Source organism: Meyerozyma guilliermondii, genomic scaffold (genome assembly GCF_000149425.1).
Source record: "Meyerozyma guilliermondii ATCC 6260 scaffold_5 genomic scaffold, whole genome shotgun sequence".
In the NCBI taxonomy this organism is placed as follows: Eukaryota; Fungi; Ascomycota; class Pichiomycetes; order Serinales; family Debaryomycetaceae; genus Meyerozyma; species Meyerozyma guilliermondii.
The window spans coordinates 903,955-922,412 of NW_001809796.1; the positions used below are offsets into that span (position 1 = coordinate 903,955).

At 44.1% G+C, this 18,458-nt stretch overlaps 11 protein-coding genes across 11 annotated transcripts; 8 read left to right on the forward strand and 3 right to left on the reverse strand. All coding sequences in view use genetic code 12, as the record gives it.

Annotated features, from left to right (window-relative positions):
* Position 1: 1 nt before the first annotated feature.
* PGUG_04442 (uncharacterized protein) lies at positions 2 to 1,417 on the reverse strand (the record flags this gene model as incomplete). Its single annotated transcript, XM_001483663.1, has 1 exon — positions 2 to 1,417. One exon carries the CDS (start codon positions 1,415 to 1,417, stop codon positions 2 to 4), a length of 1,416 nt encoding a protein of 471 aa, XP_001483713.2.
* Positions 1,418 to 1,576: 159 nt separating this feature from the next.
* Positions 1,577 to 2,293, forward strand: PGUG_04443 (ubiquitin-specific protease; the record flags this gene model as incomplete). Its single annotated transcript, XM_001483664.1, has 1 exon — positions 1,577 to 2,293. One exon carries the CDS (start codon positions 1,577 to 1,579, stop codon positions 2,291 to 2,293), a length of 717 nt encoding a protein of 238 aa, XP_001483714.2.
* Positions 2,294 to 2,303: 10 nt separating this feature from the next.
* Positions 2,304 to 3,635, reverse strand: PGUG_04444 (uncharacterized protein; the record flags this gene model as incomplete). Its single annotated transcript, XM_001483665.1, has 1 exon — positions 2,304 to 3,635. The coding sequence occupies one exon, from the start codon at positions 3,633 to 3,635 to the stop codon at positions 2,304 to 2,306; it is 1,332 nt and encodes a 443-aa protein (XP_001483715.2).
* Positions 3,636 to 4,199: 564 nt separating this feature from the next.
* Positions 4,200 to 5,315, forward strand: PGUG_04445 (uncharacterized protein; the record flags this gene model as incomplete). The annotated part of the gene is made up of 1 exon (XM_001483666.1): positions 4,200 to 5,315. The coding sequence occupies one exon, from the start codon at positions 4,200 to 4,202 to the stop codon at positions 5,313 to 5,315; it is 1,116 nt and encodes a 371-aa protein (XP_001483716.2).
* Positions 5,316 to 5,500: 185 nt separating this feature from the next.
* On the reverse strand, positions 5,501 to 7,024 carry PGUG_04446 (uncharacterized protein; the record flags this gene model as incomplete). Its single annotated transcript, XM_001483667.1, has 1 exon — positions 5,501 to 7,024. The coding sequence occupies one exon, from the start codon at positions 7,022 to 7,024 to the stop codon at positions 5,501 to 5,503; it is 1,524 nt and encodes a 507-aa protein (XP_001483717.2).
* Positions 7,025 to 7,414: 390 nt separating this feature from the next.
* PGUG_04447 (uncharacterized protein) lies at positions 7,415 to 9,262 on the forward strand (the record flags this gene model as incomplete). Its single annotated transcript, XM_001483668.1, has 1 exon — positions 7,415 to 9,262. The coding sequence occupies one exon, from the start codon at positions 7,415 to 7,417 to the stop codon at positions 9,260 to 9,262; it is 1,848 nt and encodes a 615-aa protein (XP_001483718.2).
* A 1,660-nt stretch (positions 9,263 to 10,922) lies between these two features.
* Positions 10,923 to 11,315, forward strand: RPS22A (40S ribosomal protein uS8; the record flags this gene model as incomplete). Its single annotated transcript, XM_001483669.1, has 1 exon — positions 10,923 to 11,315. One exon carries the CDS (start codon positions 10,923 to 10,925, stop codon positions 11,313 to 11,315), a length of 393 nt encoding a protein of 130 aa, XP_001483719.1.
* A 1,105-nt stretch (positions 11,316 to 12,420) lies between these two features.
* PGUG_04449 (uncharacterized protein) lies at positions 12,421 to 13,437 on the forward strand (the record flags this gene model as incomplete). Its single annotated transcript, XM_001483670.1, has 1 exon — positions 12,421 to 13,437. One exon carries the CDS (start codon positions 12,421 to 12,423, stop codon positions 13,435 to 13,437), a length of 1,017 nt encoding a protein of 338 aa, XP_001483720.2.
* A 448-nt stretch (positions 13,438 to 13,885) lies between these two features.
* On the forward strand, positions 13,886 to 15,391 carry PGUG_04450 (uncharacterized protein; the record flags this gene model as incomplete). Its single annotated transcript, XM_001483671.1, has 1 exon — positions 13,886 to 15,391. One exon carries the CDS (start codon positions 13,886 to 13,888, stop codon positions 15,389 to 15,391), a length of 1,506 nt encoding a protein of 501 aa, XP_001483721.2.
* A 201-nt stretch (positions 15,392 to 15,592) lies between these two features.
* PGUG_04451 (uncharacterized protein) lies at positions 15,593 to 16,906 on the forward strand (the record flags this gene model as incomplete). Its single annotated transcript, XM_001483672.1, has 1 exon — positions 15,593 to 16,906. The coding sequence occupies one exon, from the start codon at positions 15,593 to 15,595 to the stop codon at positions 16,904 to 16,906; it is 1,314 nt and encodes a 437-aa protein (XP_001483722.1).
* Positions 16,907 to 17,052: 146 nt separating this feature from the next.
* Positions 17,053 to 18,429, forward strand: PGUG_04452 (uncharacterized protein; the record flags this gene model as incomplete). The annotated part of the gene is made up of 1 exon (XM_001483673.1): positions 17,053 to 18,429. One exon carries the CDS (start codon positions 17,053 to 17,055, stop codon positions 18,427 to 18,429), a length of 1,377 nt encoding a protein of 458 aa, XP_001483723.2.
* Between the last annotated feature and the right edge of the window lie 29 nt (positions 18,430 to 18,458).

The following is an 18,458-nucleotide window of genomic DNA, read 5'->3' on the forward strand; positions in this document are numbered from 1 at the left end:
ACTATAATATGCTAAATATGACATAAATTATCGTTATGAACCAGCTGACGTTGGCAAGTAGTGTGTAGTATAAGGATTTGGGGTATCTTGATGCAACAATGAAGCTCAACACTTTGACACAGAATTGAGTGCAGCCGGCCACCAAGAATATTTTTGGGGTTTCTCCAGTTGCAATTAGAAGATACCACATTATGGAGGCAGAAAAACATTCTAGCGACGCATTGGAAATATATGCGAGAACCCACCACGGACTCAATTCGAAGCCGGGAATTCCAAAGCATTGAAAAGCAGGATCAAGCTTGAAATTAACATTATCACAGCACCTGTCTATGAACGCTTCATACAGATGGAACTCAGAGTCTAATATTGACCTGGGTTCTACATCCTTGAGTGTAGCTTCGGAGCAAATGGAGTTCTTGCCAAAAGTATACTGCGAAAGCTTATGCCTCAAAGGCTGCTTCTCTTCGGAGGCACCAACGTAGGAGGAAAGAGTCTTTATTGAACGACTCAAACGCAATTTCTTGTTGCTCGTCTCTGGGGGTCCAATATGGCCACCTCCGCCAAACAGAATTCTAGTTCCGTCTGGACCCTCATATTGAAAGCCTCCACCCCCGCCAATTTCACGGCTTTCTGGGTCTTCTTGGACTGTATTTAGGGCAGTATTGTGGAAGCTGTGGAGATCAGAGCCCAAAGCATCAGCAGTGGCCTGGTCCATATGAAAGGTATTTTTCGGTGAAACCGAGTACAACTTGTCCACAAGACTCGACAGACATCCGTGCTGAATTGGCACGGGTCCCATGTATCCATTGAACAAGAGAGTATCGTGAGAAAGAGCCGAATCTCTTCGTTCTTCAAACTTAAAGTCGTCAGTGGCACCATAGGAAATCACGTCCAGGTACACAGGCGGCACCACCAGACCCTGCTGCTTCCATTGGTGGTATGTGTCGATAAATTTACTGTAAATTGAGCCATAGTGGGATGGAAAGCACGAAGTCACAAACACAACATGCGAATAAAGGCAGTGAAAAAACGCAAATAAGCCCACGTGAAAGAGCCCCTGGTAGTTTTGGGTTTCGTGTTTTTGCTTATAGAGCTCTGTCACAAGATAAACCGCCATTATATGCAAAATCTGTGACATTCCAAGTTTCAAGATTGGTCTTGAAGTCGATGCGATCTGCCATGATTTACCACATATCAGCGTAAAAACACCAAATCCAACAACAAGAAAGTAATCCGCAAAACTTCCATAGGTTGCAATGCTTCCAATGGCCAAAAAGTCACAAATTAAAACCACAATTAACAAAAAAAAGATCCACAGTAGTCCGAGAAAAGTGACAGTTTTCCACCTTCGAAGCAGACGGGTATCCGATCCTTCCACTGGAAGCTGCCCCGATTCAGGATCCATCCTAGCAGCCATTTAGAAAAAGGCTGAGAGGTGGGAAACAAGTTTGTTGTGGCGAGTGGGGAGTACTAATTGAGTTGGTAAAATTAGCGCGATGCAGGAAATGTGTATTTTGGTGTCTGGGTGCACAAATAGATATTCGATGACTGATCTACTCGCTCCTTTACTCCACCAATGTCACCCCGAGTCATCCCACTTGAATCCAATCCGGAAATTTTCAACCAGTTAGCGCACAAGATCGGGCTTACTCCGGTGGTTCAGTTCCATGATGTGTATTCGCTTACAGACAAAGATTTGCTTGGGCTTCTTCCGCAGCCAGTTTTTGGCATAATTTTGCTTTTTCCGATAACAGCCAATTACGAGAAATATCGCACGGAAACTGATGCTGGAGGTGTAGAATACGCCAACGTGAAGGCTGAGTCGGTTACCTGGCTCAAACAAACAATTGGCAATGGTTGTGGCTTGTATGGACTTTTGCACCTTTTGGCCAATTTACCCCACGATTTGATTATCGAGAACCTGATGCTCAATAAGCTCTTGTTGACTCAGATCTCCCCCGAGTCTTCGGTGAAAGAAGTGGCTACCATGGTGGAGGCGTTGGAACTGGCGATTCAATTGGATGCCAACTATGGAAACCAGGGCCAAACCACCGCTCCCGACGCAAACGACTCGGTCAATTTTCACTTTATGTCGTTCATTAAAGGACGCGACGGACACTTGTACGAGCTCGATGGCCGTAGAAACGGGCCCGTGGACCTCGGTCAAGCCAATGGCGACAATATTGTCGAAGAACCCAAAGTGGTTGAAAAAATTCAATTTTACATGGAAAACGCCGATGAGCAAAACAAGCACAACTTTGCCATGATGGCCATAGGTCCGTCAACTGAGTAAGCGTGGTCAGCTAAATTTGTCCCTTAATGTCTATTTTGCGGAACCCGGTGGTCACCACAATGCCGTTGATCCTGTCCCGAGCAAGAGCCATGTCCAAGTCGCCGCCAGTGACAAAGTCCGTCAATTTGTATGTGGTCAAAAACTCATTTAGCGTATCTTCTGTGGATCCGAATTTGAGCTCTTCATTCAAAAAGTTCATGGGCAAGCGTCTATAGGCCCTGCTCATTGTGTTGAGGGCTCGTATACGTTCTTTTGCAAGTAGGTGCTGCTGGATCAATTTTCTGGCCAATGGCATTTGCGAGCAAAATATATCGTAAATCACAAAAAACTGGTGGTAATTGCCAATCAATTGACACTGTTGAAGGTCAAAAGCATGCTGGATAAAGGCGTCTTCGTTGCCCCATTCACACCTCAACTTGTTGATGTCCGAGTGGTTGCCCGTCATCACCATATAGATGATTCTGTAGCAGGTGAACTCGAGTTCCAATTGGTGGCTCTTGGCCAGCAAACCACCGCTCCGTTTTTGGTCGCGAATGAGATAACTGAGCTGCGACTGGCACTGATTGAATTCACCCAAATCGTTGTTTTCAAGTGCTATTCGTGCATGGGTCTCGTACACGGCCACGGCAAAGTCATTTTTGATATGTTGTACGGTCAAGTCCTGGCGGATAGATTTGAACTGGTTATTAATGTATGAATAGTCTTTTTTTTCTGTGCGGAACCGGCGCAAAACGTACTCCATGCTCTTCTCTAGCACCTTTTGCGGACGAACCATGAGCGGGTCGGGCTCGGTGGTGAGTCGAAGATAGTTTTTTTCGAGTGCCAGGCTACAGCCTACAAAGGACTGCAAGGCTCTTTTTGAGGCTTTTTTCGAGACTTGTATCGAGGCAGAGTTTCCCGAAAATTCGTTAAAAGATTGCTGAGAAAAAGAACTTGGCGACCTGGGGCGGTCCTGGCTGAACCTCGACTGCCGCTGTCGTTTTCTTTCATCCGAATCAAACGAGTTATCGTCGTTATTTTCCATGTACCGTTTCTTCTGAAGACACTCAAGCTCCAAATTTCCACCGTCAAGAGCCGGAATTTTCTGAGCCAGCCAGTCATTTTCCCAGAGTTTATTTAAGCTGATCGCCTGCTCCACAAGCTTTTCCATTTGTGACTGGAACTCAAAGTTCTGAGTCGATGAAAGATGCGCTGCTCGCACAAAACTGGTATTTACGAATTCCTTGAGCGAATCTGGCCATTGTAGATTCTGCTGGGCCGGCTGAGGCGCTGGAGGCTGTGGCAGCGCCTTTCGGCTTTTCCCGAGCCGTAGCGACAGATTGACTTCGTTGTATGGGGGCATAGAGAGAAGAGGTGAGGTGCGATTTGAGGTGGTGTGTGCAGGAAAAGAGCTGAGAGAAACTGAAAAATATATGGGGTAGTGAACAGGAATAGAAATGGAGGTTTGACTGGAGTTCAGTTGGCGGTTGATTGGAGAGTGTGAGTTAGTTTCTGTTTCTGTGAATTGAGGAAATGTGTGATTTCGCAATTTTCCGATTTTGCATTTTTGAAAATTCACCCTCAAAACAAACTAAAGGCTGCTCAAGTACATCATATTGTAGTCACTACAGCACAATACACGGATTGTTGAACTAAATGTCCGGATGTTTTATAATAGTTCGCTCTCGCCGACACCATCTCTCTTTTTCTAATCGCGGCACCCAAACACCACTTATCTTCCTTCTGTCACAAATACAGCAACAGCGATCACGACTACTGCTCAGCTTCAACCCATAATTGTTTCCATTAAACCGATTTTCTCACACCAAGAACAACCAAAATCCACACCTGAACCCAATCATCCACTCAACTTTTTTCCGCGACTCAATTTATCCAACTTTTCAGTCCCACACCTTCGCCTCCATCGATGAAGTCTGCCATTTTTGACAACGAACCGAGGCGGAAACCGCTTATGAGAACAGCACCAACTCCCTGGAGCAACACTCGTCGAGCTCAATCGTCCAGTCCATCAATTGGACACATAAACAAGAAAGAAAAACCACTTCCGTCATGGAACTTACACGAAATGTTGACATCCTACCAAGAATACGGCCTTCTTCCTCCTATACTTTCGCCCACAATACCCCAGAAGGAAGACCATCCCGAAGATGTGCCATTATCCATGCTTTCTCCCACTCTTCCTACACAATTCACCCTCGAGCATCCAGCCCCGAAACGAGCCAAGCCTCCTTTGCAACACGAAGTTGCCCTGCCGTCGCAAAAGGTCAAAGTCCGCTGGATCAACAAACTCAACCAGCCGCATCCACGGTTTATGTTGCGGATGAATTTTGATCGAGAAAAGTACCAACAAGCCTTCAAAGTCACCGGTCTCGGAATCTCTTCTGGCGATGTTCCGGTGTCTACCATCGGCCCTTCGATATCCACGCTCGTTGCCAGGTTGCATCGCTTGCTCAAGGAAGCAAAAGGAGAGTGCGATAGGGCTTCCAACGAGCAATTGGTGGTGGCTTTGGCTGATTATCTTCTACTTCAAATCGCACTTTCCACCCAAGAAAAATCCAGCGAATCGTGGAAAAGAGCCAGTGAGCTATGTAAGAGGTTATCTGGAGCATTGGCAGGCCATACCAAGGGCATGTCGTTGAAAGGAGTCATCTATATGGTTCACGCTGTGATTTTACGCCAGGAAATAATTGCCCTTCAAAAGGCACTAGAAAAGATATCGACTCAGGAGAAGACCATAGACATTCAGAAGAAGATTATTAGGAAGTATGGTGAAATTGAGCAAAATCTAAGAAGAGCAGCTCAATACTCAAGCAAAATGGCATCTGAATTGCCGACCACTTTTCATAAGCTGCTCAACACACCACCAAGTTCACGAAAAGTCATGGAGCCGTCACAAGAACCATATATGCTTCCTCTAGGTTCCTTTTCAGGAATTGGTGAAGCATGTGGGCTATTGTACCAAGCGGTTTCCGAAATCAAACAGCATAAATGGAGGGTTGAAGGAGTGAAAGTGGAGATATAGAAGAAAGGAAATGTGCAAATGTGCAAATGTGCAACAAATGGCAACAGAGAAAAGCTATCTACGCTATTCTTCTACACTTGTAATATACTTGACCAAAAATCGCATCTTATTAAAGTTTTCATATCACTCTTTACAAATCTGGTAATCTGTATTATACTTCATGCTATGTACTCTGATTTCTTTTCTCACATATACTTGTCCTTGTAGATCCAGCTATTGCCAATGGACTTGTGTCCAAAGAGCTCTCCTAGTCGAAACCATGCCGCTGCCTGGTGGTAATCTTTTCTATGATGTTTGGTCTTCACCGACCACAATTCTCCCAACTCCACCATCGACAGAACATGGCCCATGGAGCCAGCTTTTGCCAAGAGGAGCATACCAGTAGACTCATCCTTTTTCACACCATATCCATGAACCAAAAAAATTCCAAGTTCATGGTAGGAAGCAGTTATAGAATCTTTGGTACTCATTTTGGAAAGTTTATGCGAAGGAAGTTCCGAAAAATAACGGTAAAGCGCCAATGGTTGTATAGGAGGTTCTCGCTTCACCAAAGAAACCACGAGTGCCACGAGAGCTTCAAGCGGTTGTTCGTTATATTGAACGGCTACCGACTCAGAAACCTCGGTTTGTCCCGTCAAAAGAATCAGTTTGCAGAGCCATTTTGCAGCACCACTATCGTTCTGTTTCACACCCTGGCCAAGGTGCAAGGCAATGGCATACAAGTACATGGCCCTAGGGTAGAAAAAAGGAGCATTCGCTGCAATTTGCAATTGATACAGACCTTCGCGATCACGGCCCATCGCACGAAGCTTTAAAGCCGTAGCAGTTCGAGTTTCTGGATCCAAATCTCGATTGGAAGGAGAGGTGTTGACGATGCCCGAGTCTGAGATGATCCTTCTGGTGGGAGTAGAAGGAGAGTTTCGAGGTACGCTTTCACTTATGGACCTATTGTGTGGAGATGAGGTAGAATACGGACTGGAAAACGCTTGGATATGATTCAGTTTGGGTGTAACGGGTTCTTTTTTGGGTTCAATGGCTTGGTTCTCGCCCACATTAGCCACAAAACTATCGTGGGACCGCTCATTAGTGTTAAAGACAGCTTTTCGTTGAACACTTTTGACGGCTGGTTCCAGTCGTTTGCTCTTTTGTGAAGACTGAGAAGTCAAAGATGTCTGAGAAAGTCCACGATTCAATTCAGCATCAGGGTTTGTCTGAACATCGGCCACGAAACTGTCGACAGAACGATTTTTGTTGAATATTGCTTTGAGTTGAACATCTTTGACCGAAGGTTGGCGCACCGGTTTCGAATCTTGCAGTCCACTTTGAAAGGGAATTGGAGCTCGCAGCAACGAGATACCCCTGCTGAGCGGCTTGGACCGCCTTCTTTCTGGCTGAGAGAACTTTCCACTAACGAAATCGTCATCATCTAGTCCAAGCTTATCAAGAAGACGTCCAGTACTTTTCACCGAAACCATGCTATCGCGCTTAGCCAAGTCAAATTCAGACCATTCTGACGACTCGTACAGGTAAGTAGAGGCATCTTCAGCACCATAATCGTCTTGCTGGTTGTTCAATGGTAGTTTATGTAGATCTGCTTGAGTTTCGTGATTTGGTTGACGACGGTCTCTCGAAGTTGTGAGTTGAGCCTGGAGCCGTTTGAGTGGAGAGGTGGTTTGGGAGTCGTTGATTTGGTGGGCTTGAGGGTTCATATCATGAGAATACGTGTGTTTATGAGAATACTTGTGTCTGTTACAAGTAGTTATGTTGCACAGTATTTTTAGCAGTTACATAAGACTTCCGGGGTGCTTATGCAATGCGACGCTCAAATGTGCCAAACTTGCTTTAACACCTTCAAAATCAGGAATTATGCATATTTGCAACCCATCGTCAGTAATTTGCACCCACCTCCAAATGACTCACACCCACCCGCAACAATAGCACTAGTTCCTAACACCCAGTTTCCTACGGCGTTGCGATGACATTTACCGGTGCGGCCCCAAAATCGGTTCAATCGCGCCGCTCAATCTTGCAGGTTTGGTGCCGTTCCACAATTTATTTCTACTTTAAACTTTCAAATTATTAAATCTATTCCAATTTCTATGCTCAGACGTCCCAAAGTGTCCCCGGAGCTTGATCCGTCCACGTTATCCAACTATGGTGATTTCATCGTACACAAGACCCAGTTGGACTTGGCAGTTGACTTTGACAAAAACCGGGTTTCCAGTTGCGTTTCTTTAAATGTGACTAACAGAACCAATACCCATCAAGTTGTGCTCGATAGCTCGTATCTCGTTATTCATTCGGCTTCCATAAATGGCATAAGCACTCCGTTTGATGTTGCTGAGCGTCAGACCCTCGGTTCCAAAGTCACCATAAAAATTCCGCCAGAAATGAAAATTTCAGAATTGACCATCACCATAGAGTCAGAGACCACATACGAGTGCACGGCACTCCAGTTTCTTCCCGCTGAAGCCACAGATGGTGGTGTGGGTCCATACTTGTTTTCGCAATGTCAAGCCATTCACGCACGAAGTTTGTTTCCATGCTTCGACACTCCCGCAGTCAAATGTCCCTACGAGATGCTGGTAACGTCTCCGTACCCTTCTGTGATGTCTGGAAGACCATTGGGTGTTTCTGGAAATATGTACCGGTTTTCTCAGCCGGTTCCCATTCCGTCGTATCTCGTCGCCGTAGCTTCTGGAGACATTAAAAGTGCCCCAATTGGACCTAGATCGCTGGTGTATTGCGAGCCATTGAAACTTGAGGTTTGCCAGCACGAGTTCCAGGCAGATATGGAACATTTTTTGCAAGCGGCAGAGTCGCTCGTTTTCAAATATGAATGGGAGCGTTACGATGCTTTGGTGCTTCCGCTGAGTTTTCCCTACGGAGGAATGGAGAATCCCAATATCACGTTTGTGACTCCAACTTTGATCTCTGGCGACCGGGAAAACGTCGATGTCATTGCTCACGAATTGGCTCATTCTTGGTCGGGAAACTTGGTGACAAACTGCTCGTGGGAACATTTTTGGCTCAATGAAGGTTGGACAGTTTACTTGGAAAGAAGAATTCTCGGCAAACTTCACGGCAATGCCACCAGAGATTTCAGTGCCATCATAGGATGGACCGACCTAGAAAACTCAATTGCAGCAATGGGACCTTCTGCAGAAAGATGGTCGATGCTTGTGCACAATCTTAAGGATGGGTCTGATCCGGACGATGCATTTTCAACGGTTCCTTATGAAAAAGGCTCGACTTTGCTCTACCATATCGAGACATTAATTGGCCAGGAAAAGTTCGATAAGTTCATTCCCCACTACTTCCACACATTTAGGTACAAATCGCTCGATACGTACCAGTTTATCGACTGTCTCTACAGCTTTTTTGCCGACTTCAAGTCGGTATTGGATACCATTGACTGGGAATCTTGGTTGTACAAACCAGGAATGCCGCCGGTAAAACCTGATTTCGACACCTCCATGGTGGACCAGTGTTACCAGTTGGCAGACAAGTGGTACCATCACTCCCTCAAAAACAAATTCCATAAATTTTCAAGTGAAGATATTAAATCTTTCACCGCCAACCAGTCGGTGGTTTTCTTGGATACTCTTATAGCTTTCGACAAACTCGACTTCAAATGGAAACACCACCTCGATGCATTAAATACCATGGCCTCGGTTTACCAGGAATACTCCAAATCAACCAATGCCGAAGTTTTGTTCCGATGGTATGTTCTTCAAGTCACCGGCCACAACCAAGAATATTACTCCCGGCTTGGAGAATGGCTCGGAACCGTTGGTCGTATGAAGTTTGTTCGCCCCGGATACGTGCTTTTGAACAAGGTAGACCGCTCAATGGCTCTTCATTACTTTGAAAAATTCCACAACCGCTACCATGCCATTTGCAAGAGTATGGTGAGGAGAGATTGGGACTTGATAAAGACTAAATAACAACATAACTACACGAATCGCAAGAACCACAATAAATCACAATAGATCCCAGAATATATGTCTCCTGTCTTACTTTCACATATACATAATATAAGTTAACTGTTTAATCGTCTCTTCAGATCTCTTTTTGCTTATCGGGCAGGCACCCGTGCACCAGCGCGTACAAACTTCACCGCGAAATCAGACACGTAAACAGCGTACAAATATAATGAACTTTTCGTTTTCAAATATTCCGGTAGGTAACCCCCCATTTTTTTGACATATTCCCCATCTGCTAACCCAGCTCAGTCTGTTTAGAGACCGTTTGGGCATCGAAAGGCTTCGTGACGACGTCAACAACATCCTGTCCACGCTTCTGCAACTTCGCCCGCCGCAAGAATTCTTTGATTTTCGCCGTGTTTCGAAGCCAGCAAACTTTGGCGAGGCCCAGGGCCGTATTTCCTACAATCTAGGCTACTATTCTGCCAACTATGTGGCGATAGTGGCGATTTTGAGTGTCTATGCTCTCGTGACAAACTTTCTTTTGATGTTTGTGATCCTCCTTGTAGCCGGTGGAGTATTTGGAATTAGCCGATTGGGCGGCAATGACTTGGTGTTGCCGTTTGGACGGTTCAACTCATCGCAGTTGTACACTGGTCTCATGATCGTGGCGATCCCATTGACGTTTTTGGCCAGTCCGATCTCCACCATGATGTGGCTCATTGGTTCTTCGATGGTGACGGTGGGAAGCCATGCCACGTTGATGGAGAAGCCGATCGAGACTGTGTTCGAGGAGGAGGAGGTTTGAAGAGAAAAGGATGAAGAAAAGGATGAAAGAAGTGAGGTGGACTGAACAGAAGAGATGACAGAAATGAGGTGTATAAGACTACACTGAGCTGGACTGAACGAGAGCAGTGGTGTCATATTGTAATAGAATAATCTTATCTCTCTTGTAATTATCGAACCAAAACTGCAATTTTATATCTCATCTACGACACCTCGTCTAGTTCTACATCTTCTGTCCATTGACTTATATTAACATGCTACAAATCTCTTAGATGTGCAACTTAGTTCTTCTCCAGTGTCTTCTCTTGGCGTTGTATCTGATAGTGTTACCACTTCTCAATCTGATCCACTGAGGCAATGGTCTGTTTTGCTTCTGGGCCTTGGCCAACTTTTGCTTGGTCCTGAAAGATTTTTGAGACTGAGTTAGTAAAGGAAGAAGAAAGTCGAAAATTGACGAAAGTTGAAGTAGTCTTGGTGGCGGAAATGTACATGACCAACTATGAGCTGAGCTTCGTAATGTCCCTATTGGCTCCAATATGACCGAATGACTTTAAAGGCTTCAATAAAGTGTAGTCTATTTTATCCGCCATAATTCAACATTCTAGTATTATTTGCTTATATCTCATGGAAGTCTCTCTTTACTCTCTGTGACACAAGTAGCCACATAATCTCACCAAGTCTTTCTGTCGTCTTTTCGTAGCATATTATCGTCTGTACTTACTGGCATCTTGACTGACTCGTGGAAAAGTTTTGCGAAAAGTTTGTTCGCACTACAGAGGTGGATACTGCAGACAAACCTCCCAAAAACCATACACGTGCGCGCACCGAGGGCTGCGCCCGCAAAATCCAATGGTCGCGAAATTTTTCAACTCCAAGTTTTCACCACTACAACACCATGACCAGAACTTCCGTGTTAGCAGATGCTTTGAACGCCATTAACAACGCCGAAAAGACCGGTAAGCGTCAAGTCTTGATCAGACCATCCTCCAAGGTCATCATCAAATTTTTGAGTGTGATGCAAAAGCACGGTTACATCGGTGAGTTCGAATACATCGACGACCACAGATCCGGAAAGATTGTCGTTCAACTTACCGGTAGATTGAACAAGTGTGGTGTCATTTCCCCAAGATTCAACGTCAAAATCGGAGATATCGAGAGATGGACCGACAACTTGTTGCCTGCTAGACAGTTCGGTTTGGTTATTTTGACCACTTCTGCTGGTATTATGGACCACGAAGAAGCCAGAAGAAAGCACGTTTCCGGTAAGATCTTGGGTTTCGTTTACTAGAGAAAAAGGTGAATAAATAGGGAGAAGTCGTGACGAAGTAAGAGGTGAAAAATGGCTGGAAAGCTATACGAGAAGTTTAGAAATAAACAATTAATTAAACGTTGTAGGCTCAATGAGTGGGCTGATTTCGATAATAGAATCAATTGCTATAGCTAGTTATGTGGTTTCAATTGGTAGTAGCATTGGTAGTACCTTCATAGGCGGCTTCAATTTCCTGCATATCAACCTGGCTCGTTCTCCAGGGCTAGCCCTTTCTCTCCGCACGTGCGCAATTCGCACCCACCGTTGAAAAATTTGAACATCTCAACTCTACATTCAAAGAAACTAACCATGTCTTCTGGTATGTAAAATCTGACGATGTTCGTCAGGAAAGCGGTGATACGTGCAAATACAATACGCAGAATTCATATAAACGAGTCTCCACCAGGATTTAGTCACTTGTTGAAACATGCCTAAAGTGATTTTTAATTCTTCACCATGTTCGTGATTTCGATGTGCGTTTTTGCATTGTTCCGCTTTCTCTTGGTTACCAACGTTCCCTACTAACCTCAGCTCAAGTTAGAGATAACACTCAGGTGTTCGGTGTTGCCCGTATCTTTGCTTCCTTCAACGATACTTTCGTCCATGTTACCGATTTGTCCGGTAAGGAAACCATCTCCAGAGTCACTGGTGGTATGAAGGTCAAGGCTGACAAGGATGAGTCCTCTCCATACGCTGCCATGTTGGCTGCTCAAGACGTTGCCGTCAAGTGTAAGGAAGTTGGTATCACCGCTGTCCACGTTAAGTTGAGAGCTACTGGAGGTACTGGTACCAAGACTCCTGGTCCAGGAGGTCAATCTGCTTTGAGAGCCTTGGCCAGATCCGGCTTGAGAATTGGCAGAATTGAAGATGTTACCCCAGTTCCATCGGACTCTACCAGAAGAAAGGGTGGTAGAAGAGGTAGAAGATTGTGATTGCGCAACTTTTGGGTGTTGTTAATGAGATTGTGAACTATAAACTCGACACTCTGCATGGTTCTATAGTCAATAAATTGTCATGTACTGATATTATTTTCGTGGTGTCGTAATTTTTTCTTAATTTTTCGCATTCATATTGAAATCATGTTATGTTACCATCAATGTCCACGGCTCGAATGAGCCTTTTAAGGACGTCTGTGCGGTTTCTAAGACGACTTCAAACAAGAACCGCTCATAAGGAATCTTCCTATGAAATTGCAGACATCGTACGTGAAGTTTTGACCAGAATAAATCCAAGTCCATCTCATCAACGAAATCCATCGCTGCCAACTTCAACACATTTACCACTATCCCAAGCATTATTTTATCCTCTAGATCTTCCCAAGGTATTCAAGGTGCACAAACTACCTCTGGTACCTGCCAATGGCAAAATATCAGAAGAACTGGCGCAAAACCTTGGATCTATTTGCATCGAACATACGCTTACAAAGTATATTCTTCAGACCAGGCCTCAGAAAAATGACAAAGAGATCCAGAACTATATAAAGGAGCTCTACAAGTCTGTGTGTGAAAATTTGGATACCAATTCGCTGTCATTTTCTCGTACAATTGGCTACTTTTGCTACGAAGATGAAGCAGAATGTGAAAAATATCTAATTTCATTATTAGGAGAAGATGCTCGAACGAAGGCATTGAGTAGACTGTTCGGCACGTACTTAAACCTGATAGTGTCTTCTGATATTGAAATTGACTACAATTTAATTTGGAACACATCTATTCCTAATGTGGACTTTGAACTACCAAAGCTTGAAAAGTTTAATGCATTCAATTTATCATACTTGTTTTCCACCAGTGTTCTCAAGAAATTCCTTGGAAAGCTAGTTCATGGCGACAAACAGCTAATTCTTAACAAACATGAACAATTATACTCGTTTGGAAAACTTGCATTCACCTACTATACAACACTTAGCGTCCTTAGACGTCACTCAGACACAAGCGAACTTTACCGTGCAATTGACACAATTGTCGACTCCGCTATGACGTTTATAAAGCTCTCAGGCATCAGAAACGTCGTTGCTTCACCGGAAAGTTTGACGATTTTACGCCGTGAAAATTTACCTTCAACAGACTTTTTCTTTCGTTTCTTGGGACTTTTTGGAGATTGAAAACTCACAGCTGGTACGTTCGTGGATACAAAATCTTGTGGATAGCTCTCTGCATGGGCTTCAGGACCAACTTTTTAAAAAGAGATACTCTTCGGTTAACAATGTTCAATTGTCATTAGAGAAGCCAGATGTTTCAAATTCAAATTCTTTACAAATTCACCATTTAGGTCTTCTTGGAAAGAGCTTTTTGGATTATATTGCTTCCAAGTTGGCTCTTTCTTCTGATGTGGTTCATATCTACGAAAATACGGACCGAATCCACTCACAAGTTGAAAATATATTCAGAAAAAGCTTCGGGGTTTCTTCTGACCATTTACCATTGATAGGAAAGTTCACCTCAACTATTTCGCCTGAAAACTTTAGCTCAATATTGAAGGAAGTTTCCCCAGATACCAGCGTCTTCAATTTGAAACATTTGCTTTCCACGCGAGCAACTCCATCAATTACTATGAATGAATCACAATTTGATCACAAGGATACCTTCACATTTCCAAAATTAAACGACAGATCCAGAATCTCAAGACTTTTAATGGTCAACGATTCAATCATCCAGAGAAAGAAACATAACCATGGAACAAATTCATGGAAATATGATGGGATTCTCAAGATTCATTTGGTCGCTTTGAAGCTCCATGGCCAAGCTCTTTTTGAGTATCATTTGCGCAAATCTTTGTACGAGCATTTACATCGTGATCATTTAGAGAACCTCGAGGATCTTTTCAAGATATTAACCTCAACTTCCTTTGCAAAAGTGGCTCTAGATTCAGCCGATGTCTTCAATGGAATCATACAAGATAATAGCTACATTGAATACTTGATCCAAAGTTCTGACAAAGGCTTGGCGATGAGTCAATTTGGCCAGTACGTATCTGCACTTGATTTACAAGACAGCGAAATTATACCCCGATGGACGGACAATATTTCCAGGCTTTTTGCCCAATTATTCGACACTCTTCGAGTGGAAGACATAAATCCTTTCATTCGTGAGCTTGATAGACAAGTTCATAGCCACCGGTTTTCGTTGACTGAAGCAAGGAACAAGAAACGATTTGAGGAACTTGAGCTTCATTTCGGAAAAGGTCAACCAGTTCAAGAACCAGTACATGAACCAGCTCAACTTCGACAATTGCATGCGTACCAAAAATATGTCGTTGATCTGTTCCTTCTCAACGAGAGACTTCCTTCGTTCATTGAAAAAAGGCACGATATGTTGAGATTTCTTGAAGATAGTGTTTCCGCTCCCAATTTCAACTATGCCATGCTCCAGTCCATTGGAAATATGAGTGCATTCAGACAAGTTTTAGAGCAAGCTTGGGGAGGTAGCTACCGACCATTTGATGCAAAAATACCACATCTCAACTATGAGGTATCAGAACTCAAATCTGGACCAGGGCTATATTGTTGGAACCAAGAGCTATGCTTGCCTCGTGCCGAATCCACCCTGCTTCATAAACTATTGCTAGTGAACTACTTTTTATCGCGAGAGTTCTTCAAGTCCATGGGAATCCGGTCAAAAAATGTCCATACATATCCTGACATCTGTACGAAGTTTGGTACCATGGGTGGTGACTATTACAACTATTTGGTGGTGAAACATGTGGAACACTATTTCCAAGGCGAGTCCGCCGATTCCATAATTGCCTTGCTCCAAGATCGACAGTTTATGGCTATAATTTGTTCCTTCTCAGAATTACTATACCACCCGATCGAGCTGGACCACTACACAAGTTCAATGGAACAGCATGTAACCAACAACTACTATAATTTGCGGTACAGTTCTCAAAGCTTTCGACAATACATCGGACTGATAAGCCACCAGAATCCTAGTTTGGTTGACTCATGGGTCGAGAAAATCGTCACGAGCTTGTACAACCACGAGGGAGACGTCGATACAAAGATTAGACATTTGACTCATTTCATCGAACAGCGCTTCGAAATGATTGCATCTGATTAATGGCTGCAATTCCGCGCCGCACCATGTACATATGCACACTCCGGCGCAGGTGCGGCGCTGTTATCGCAGCCGCAACATATTACCTGATTTAGTTCGAGGAACCGCAACTACTCGCAGATCTTAACCCTGTACGGACGGCGCTTGTTTCGGGTTCCTGGATAAATACAGGTGGAGTCCGTCGATAGGAGCTCCACGTAAATAATGCCAGTTCCGGGATATATGGTGTTCCTATTTGCAGCCGTTGCTGTGTCTGTATTATTGGGACACAAGCAATTGGTTGCATTCTACAAAAAAGCGTTACCTTGTCAGAAACCTCAAGCCAAGGAGAAAAGTGGATATGGGACTCTTGATCAAGTGCCTGAACCCACACCTCTTATGATAACTCCAGAGCAGGTAAAAAACTACGATGATCGGCCCTGGAGGCCGTTCAGATGGCCTTATCACCAAACGATGTCAATTTTCAAGTTGGATATCAACCATTGGCTCGACATGGATAAATACTACTGGCACTATATTGAGGAAAAAAGAAGAATATGGTTCAAGTACGGAAAGGAAAATATCGATTGTCTTCCAGAAGGAGAAGATGCAAGCATGGAACTCATGGAGACCGTGGTGGATCACCTCTTGAAGAGGTATCCTCTTTTGTTCACTGTGTTAGAAGACAAGAAGGAGAACGGACGGGTGATTAGAAACGAATTGACCAAAGAAGTGTTGGATATGAGATTACCTTTAAAGGAATCACCACTTTTATATGTGACAAAGTTGGCCAAAGAAGACTTTTATGTTGTCAAAAAGAACCCGGAGGACGGAAAGCACTACTTGGTGGCTGCTGCGGTTCCATTTCCCGGTGGATCTTTTGGTATCGATTCGAAAATCGGCCATCATATCGACACTATTCACGAAGATGTTCCCTACTACAAAGAAAAGTTGCAAAAGTCGATGGAAAGATGGTTTCATAGAATGAAGGTTGGTGAGCCAGTGGAAAGAGCGTCGTGGTATATTACGTGGGACCACAAGCTCAAGTTGAATAATGTGTACCAATTGCCCAAGTACCAACCCAATTTGGCGGCTGACTTGAAGTCCACCGAACCAAGACAATTTAATGTTCGAGTCGAAAGACAAACCCTTAGAAGGTTACCCAAGACCCAAGCAATCATCTTCACCAATCACCCGGTTTTTTATTCAATTGAGGAGATGAAAGATGAACCACTTGTTCCCTCGCTCTTGAAGAAAATCTTGTACGAAGGTCCTGAACAGATTATCAAGTACAAAAATTTCGAGAGTTTCAGAGACCATATCAGTGGATACCTCGATGAGTTGATCAATCGTCAACTAGAGTTGGGAATAATTACTCCAGAAACTCCACTCAAGACTCTCCCCACATATCCATTTGCGCACTTTGTGGAAACCGACTTTGACTATGTCAATGGCTGGACAAACCCCAGTCCCGCTTATGACAAGAGCAAGAACTACTCCGAGGAGGCCAAGAAGGAACTTACACACCCCAACGATTAGCCTTAGCCAGTGTAGCTGCAAATTATATGATGCCCAAAGTAGTCCCAAAGTAGTAACTAGCGCCGAAGACTGCAGGTGCCGTGCAGAGATGGAAATTAAATGCATAATTTAAATCGACTGACTAAATCTCCTCTTTCCCATTTTTTATGCCCATACAAAGTGTCGGAGAACAGCCGCTCGAGAGCTTTGAATTGCAGCCGCCTGGAGGCGTGAGCAATAGTGTCTATCGCGGCTCGGAGCCAGAATTGAGTCAGGAAACAAGCACTATTTCGCAGAATGAAAATCACGAAGATCATGACTTTCCTGACGGAGGAACGAAGGCTTACAGTGTAGTGTTTGGGTCGTTCATGGGACTCGTATCTACCTTTGGTTTGCTCAATTCCATGGGTGCCATCCAGGCTTATGTTTCTATACACCAATTATCGCATGTTTCGACCTCAACCATTTCGTGGATATTCTCCATCTACTTGGCGCTTTCGTTTGCAGTGGGTGTGGTCGTAGGACCGGTTTTTGACCGAATCGGGTCCCGCTTGCTACTTTTAGGAGGTTCTTGTTTGTCATTTGCTGGTCTAATGTCAACAGCAAGTTGTACCCAAGTTTGGCAATTTATCTTGGCGCTATCGATCTGTGTTGGATTGGGAAACGCCCTCATGGTCACCCCTTTGGTGGGCGTTATCGGTCAGTGGTTCTGTCGTAAGCGAGGCGTGGCAATTGGAATGGCAACTACTGGAGGTTCTGTGGGAGGAATTGCTATACCTTTAATGCTTCGGTCGTTGTACACCCTGGTGGGATTCACTTGGGCCATTCGTGTCTTGGCATTTTTTTGCTTGGGGTGCCAACTATGTGCTGCTTTATTGGCTACATCCAGAGACGCCATTTACCATTCCGTCGATAATGACGGAAAAAAGCAAAAATTCATCGACTTTCGTCACCTCTTAGATCGCAAGTTGTCTTTCTTGATAGCAGGCACTTTTGTAGTGGAATTGGCGCTCATGTCGGCAACCACCTACTTTGCCTCATACGCTATCAAGCAAGGAATCTCCCAGTCCTCTTCCTACCTTTTATTGACCATTTTCAATGCCAGTGGAGTGTTGGGTCGATGGATTCCAGGCTACATTTCTGACTTCTACGGACGCTTCAATGTCATGGTGGTGATGTTGATTGGATTTGCTTTGTCCATCTTGGTTATATGGCTTCCTTTTGGCCAATACCATGGAGCTATCTATGCATTTGCAGTGGCTGGTGGATTTACCAGTGCATCTATTCTCACGATGACTCCAGTCTGCCTTGGAGAAATCACTCCAACCAACGAGTTTGGACAGCGATATGGACTTCTTTACATCATTGTGAGTGTGGGAAACCTTTTTGGTATTCCCATGAGTGCAGCAATTATTGGGGACGAAAGTGAAAAAAATTATCGCATGTTTGTTCTCTTCTGTGGACTTTTGAGTTTCATGGGCGCTGTGTGTTGGTTTATAAGTCGTTACTATATTGTGGGACTCAAACTAAATGTTCGAGTGTGAATAGACTACATAATATTTTGCATTGTCAT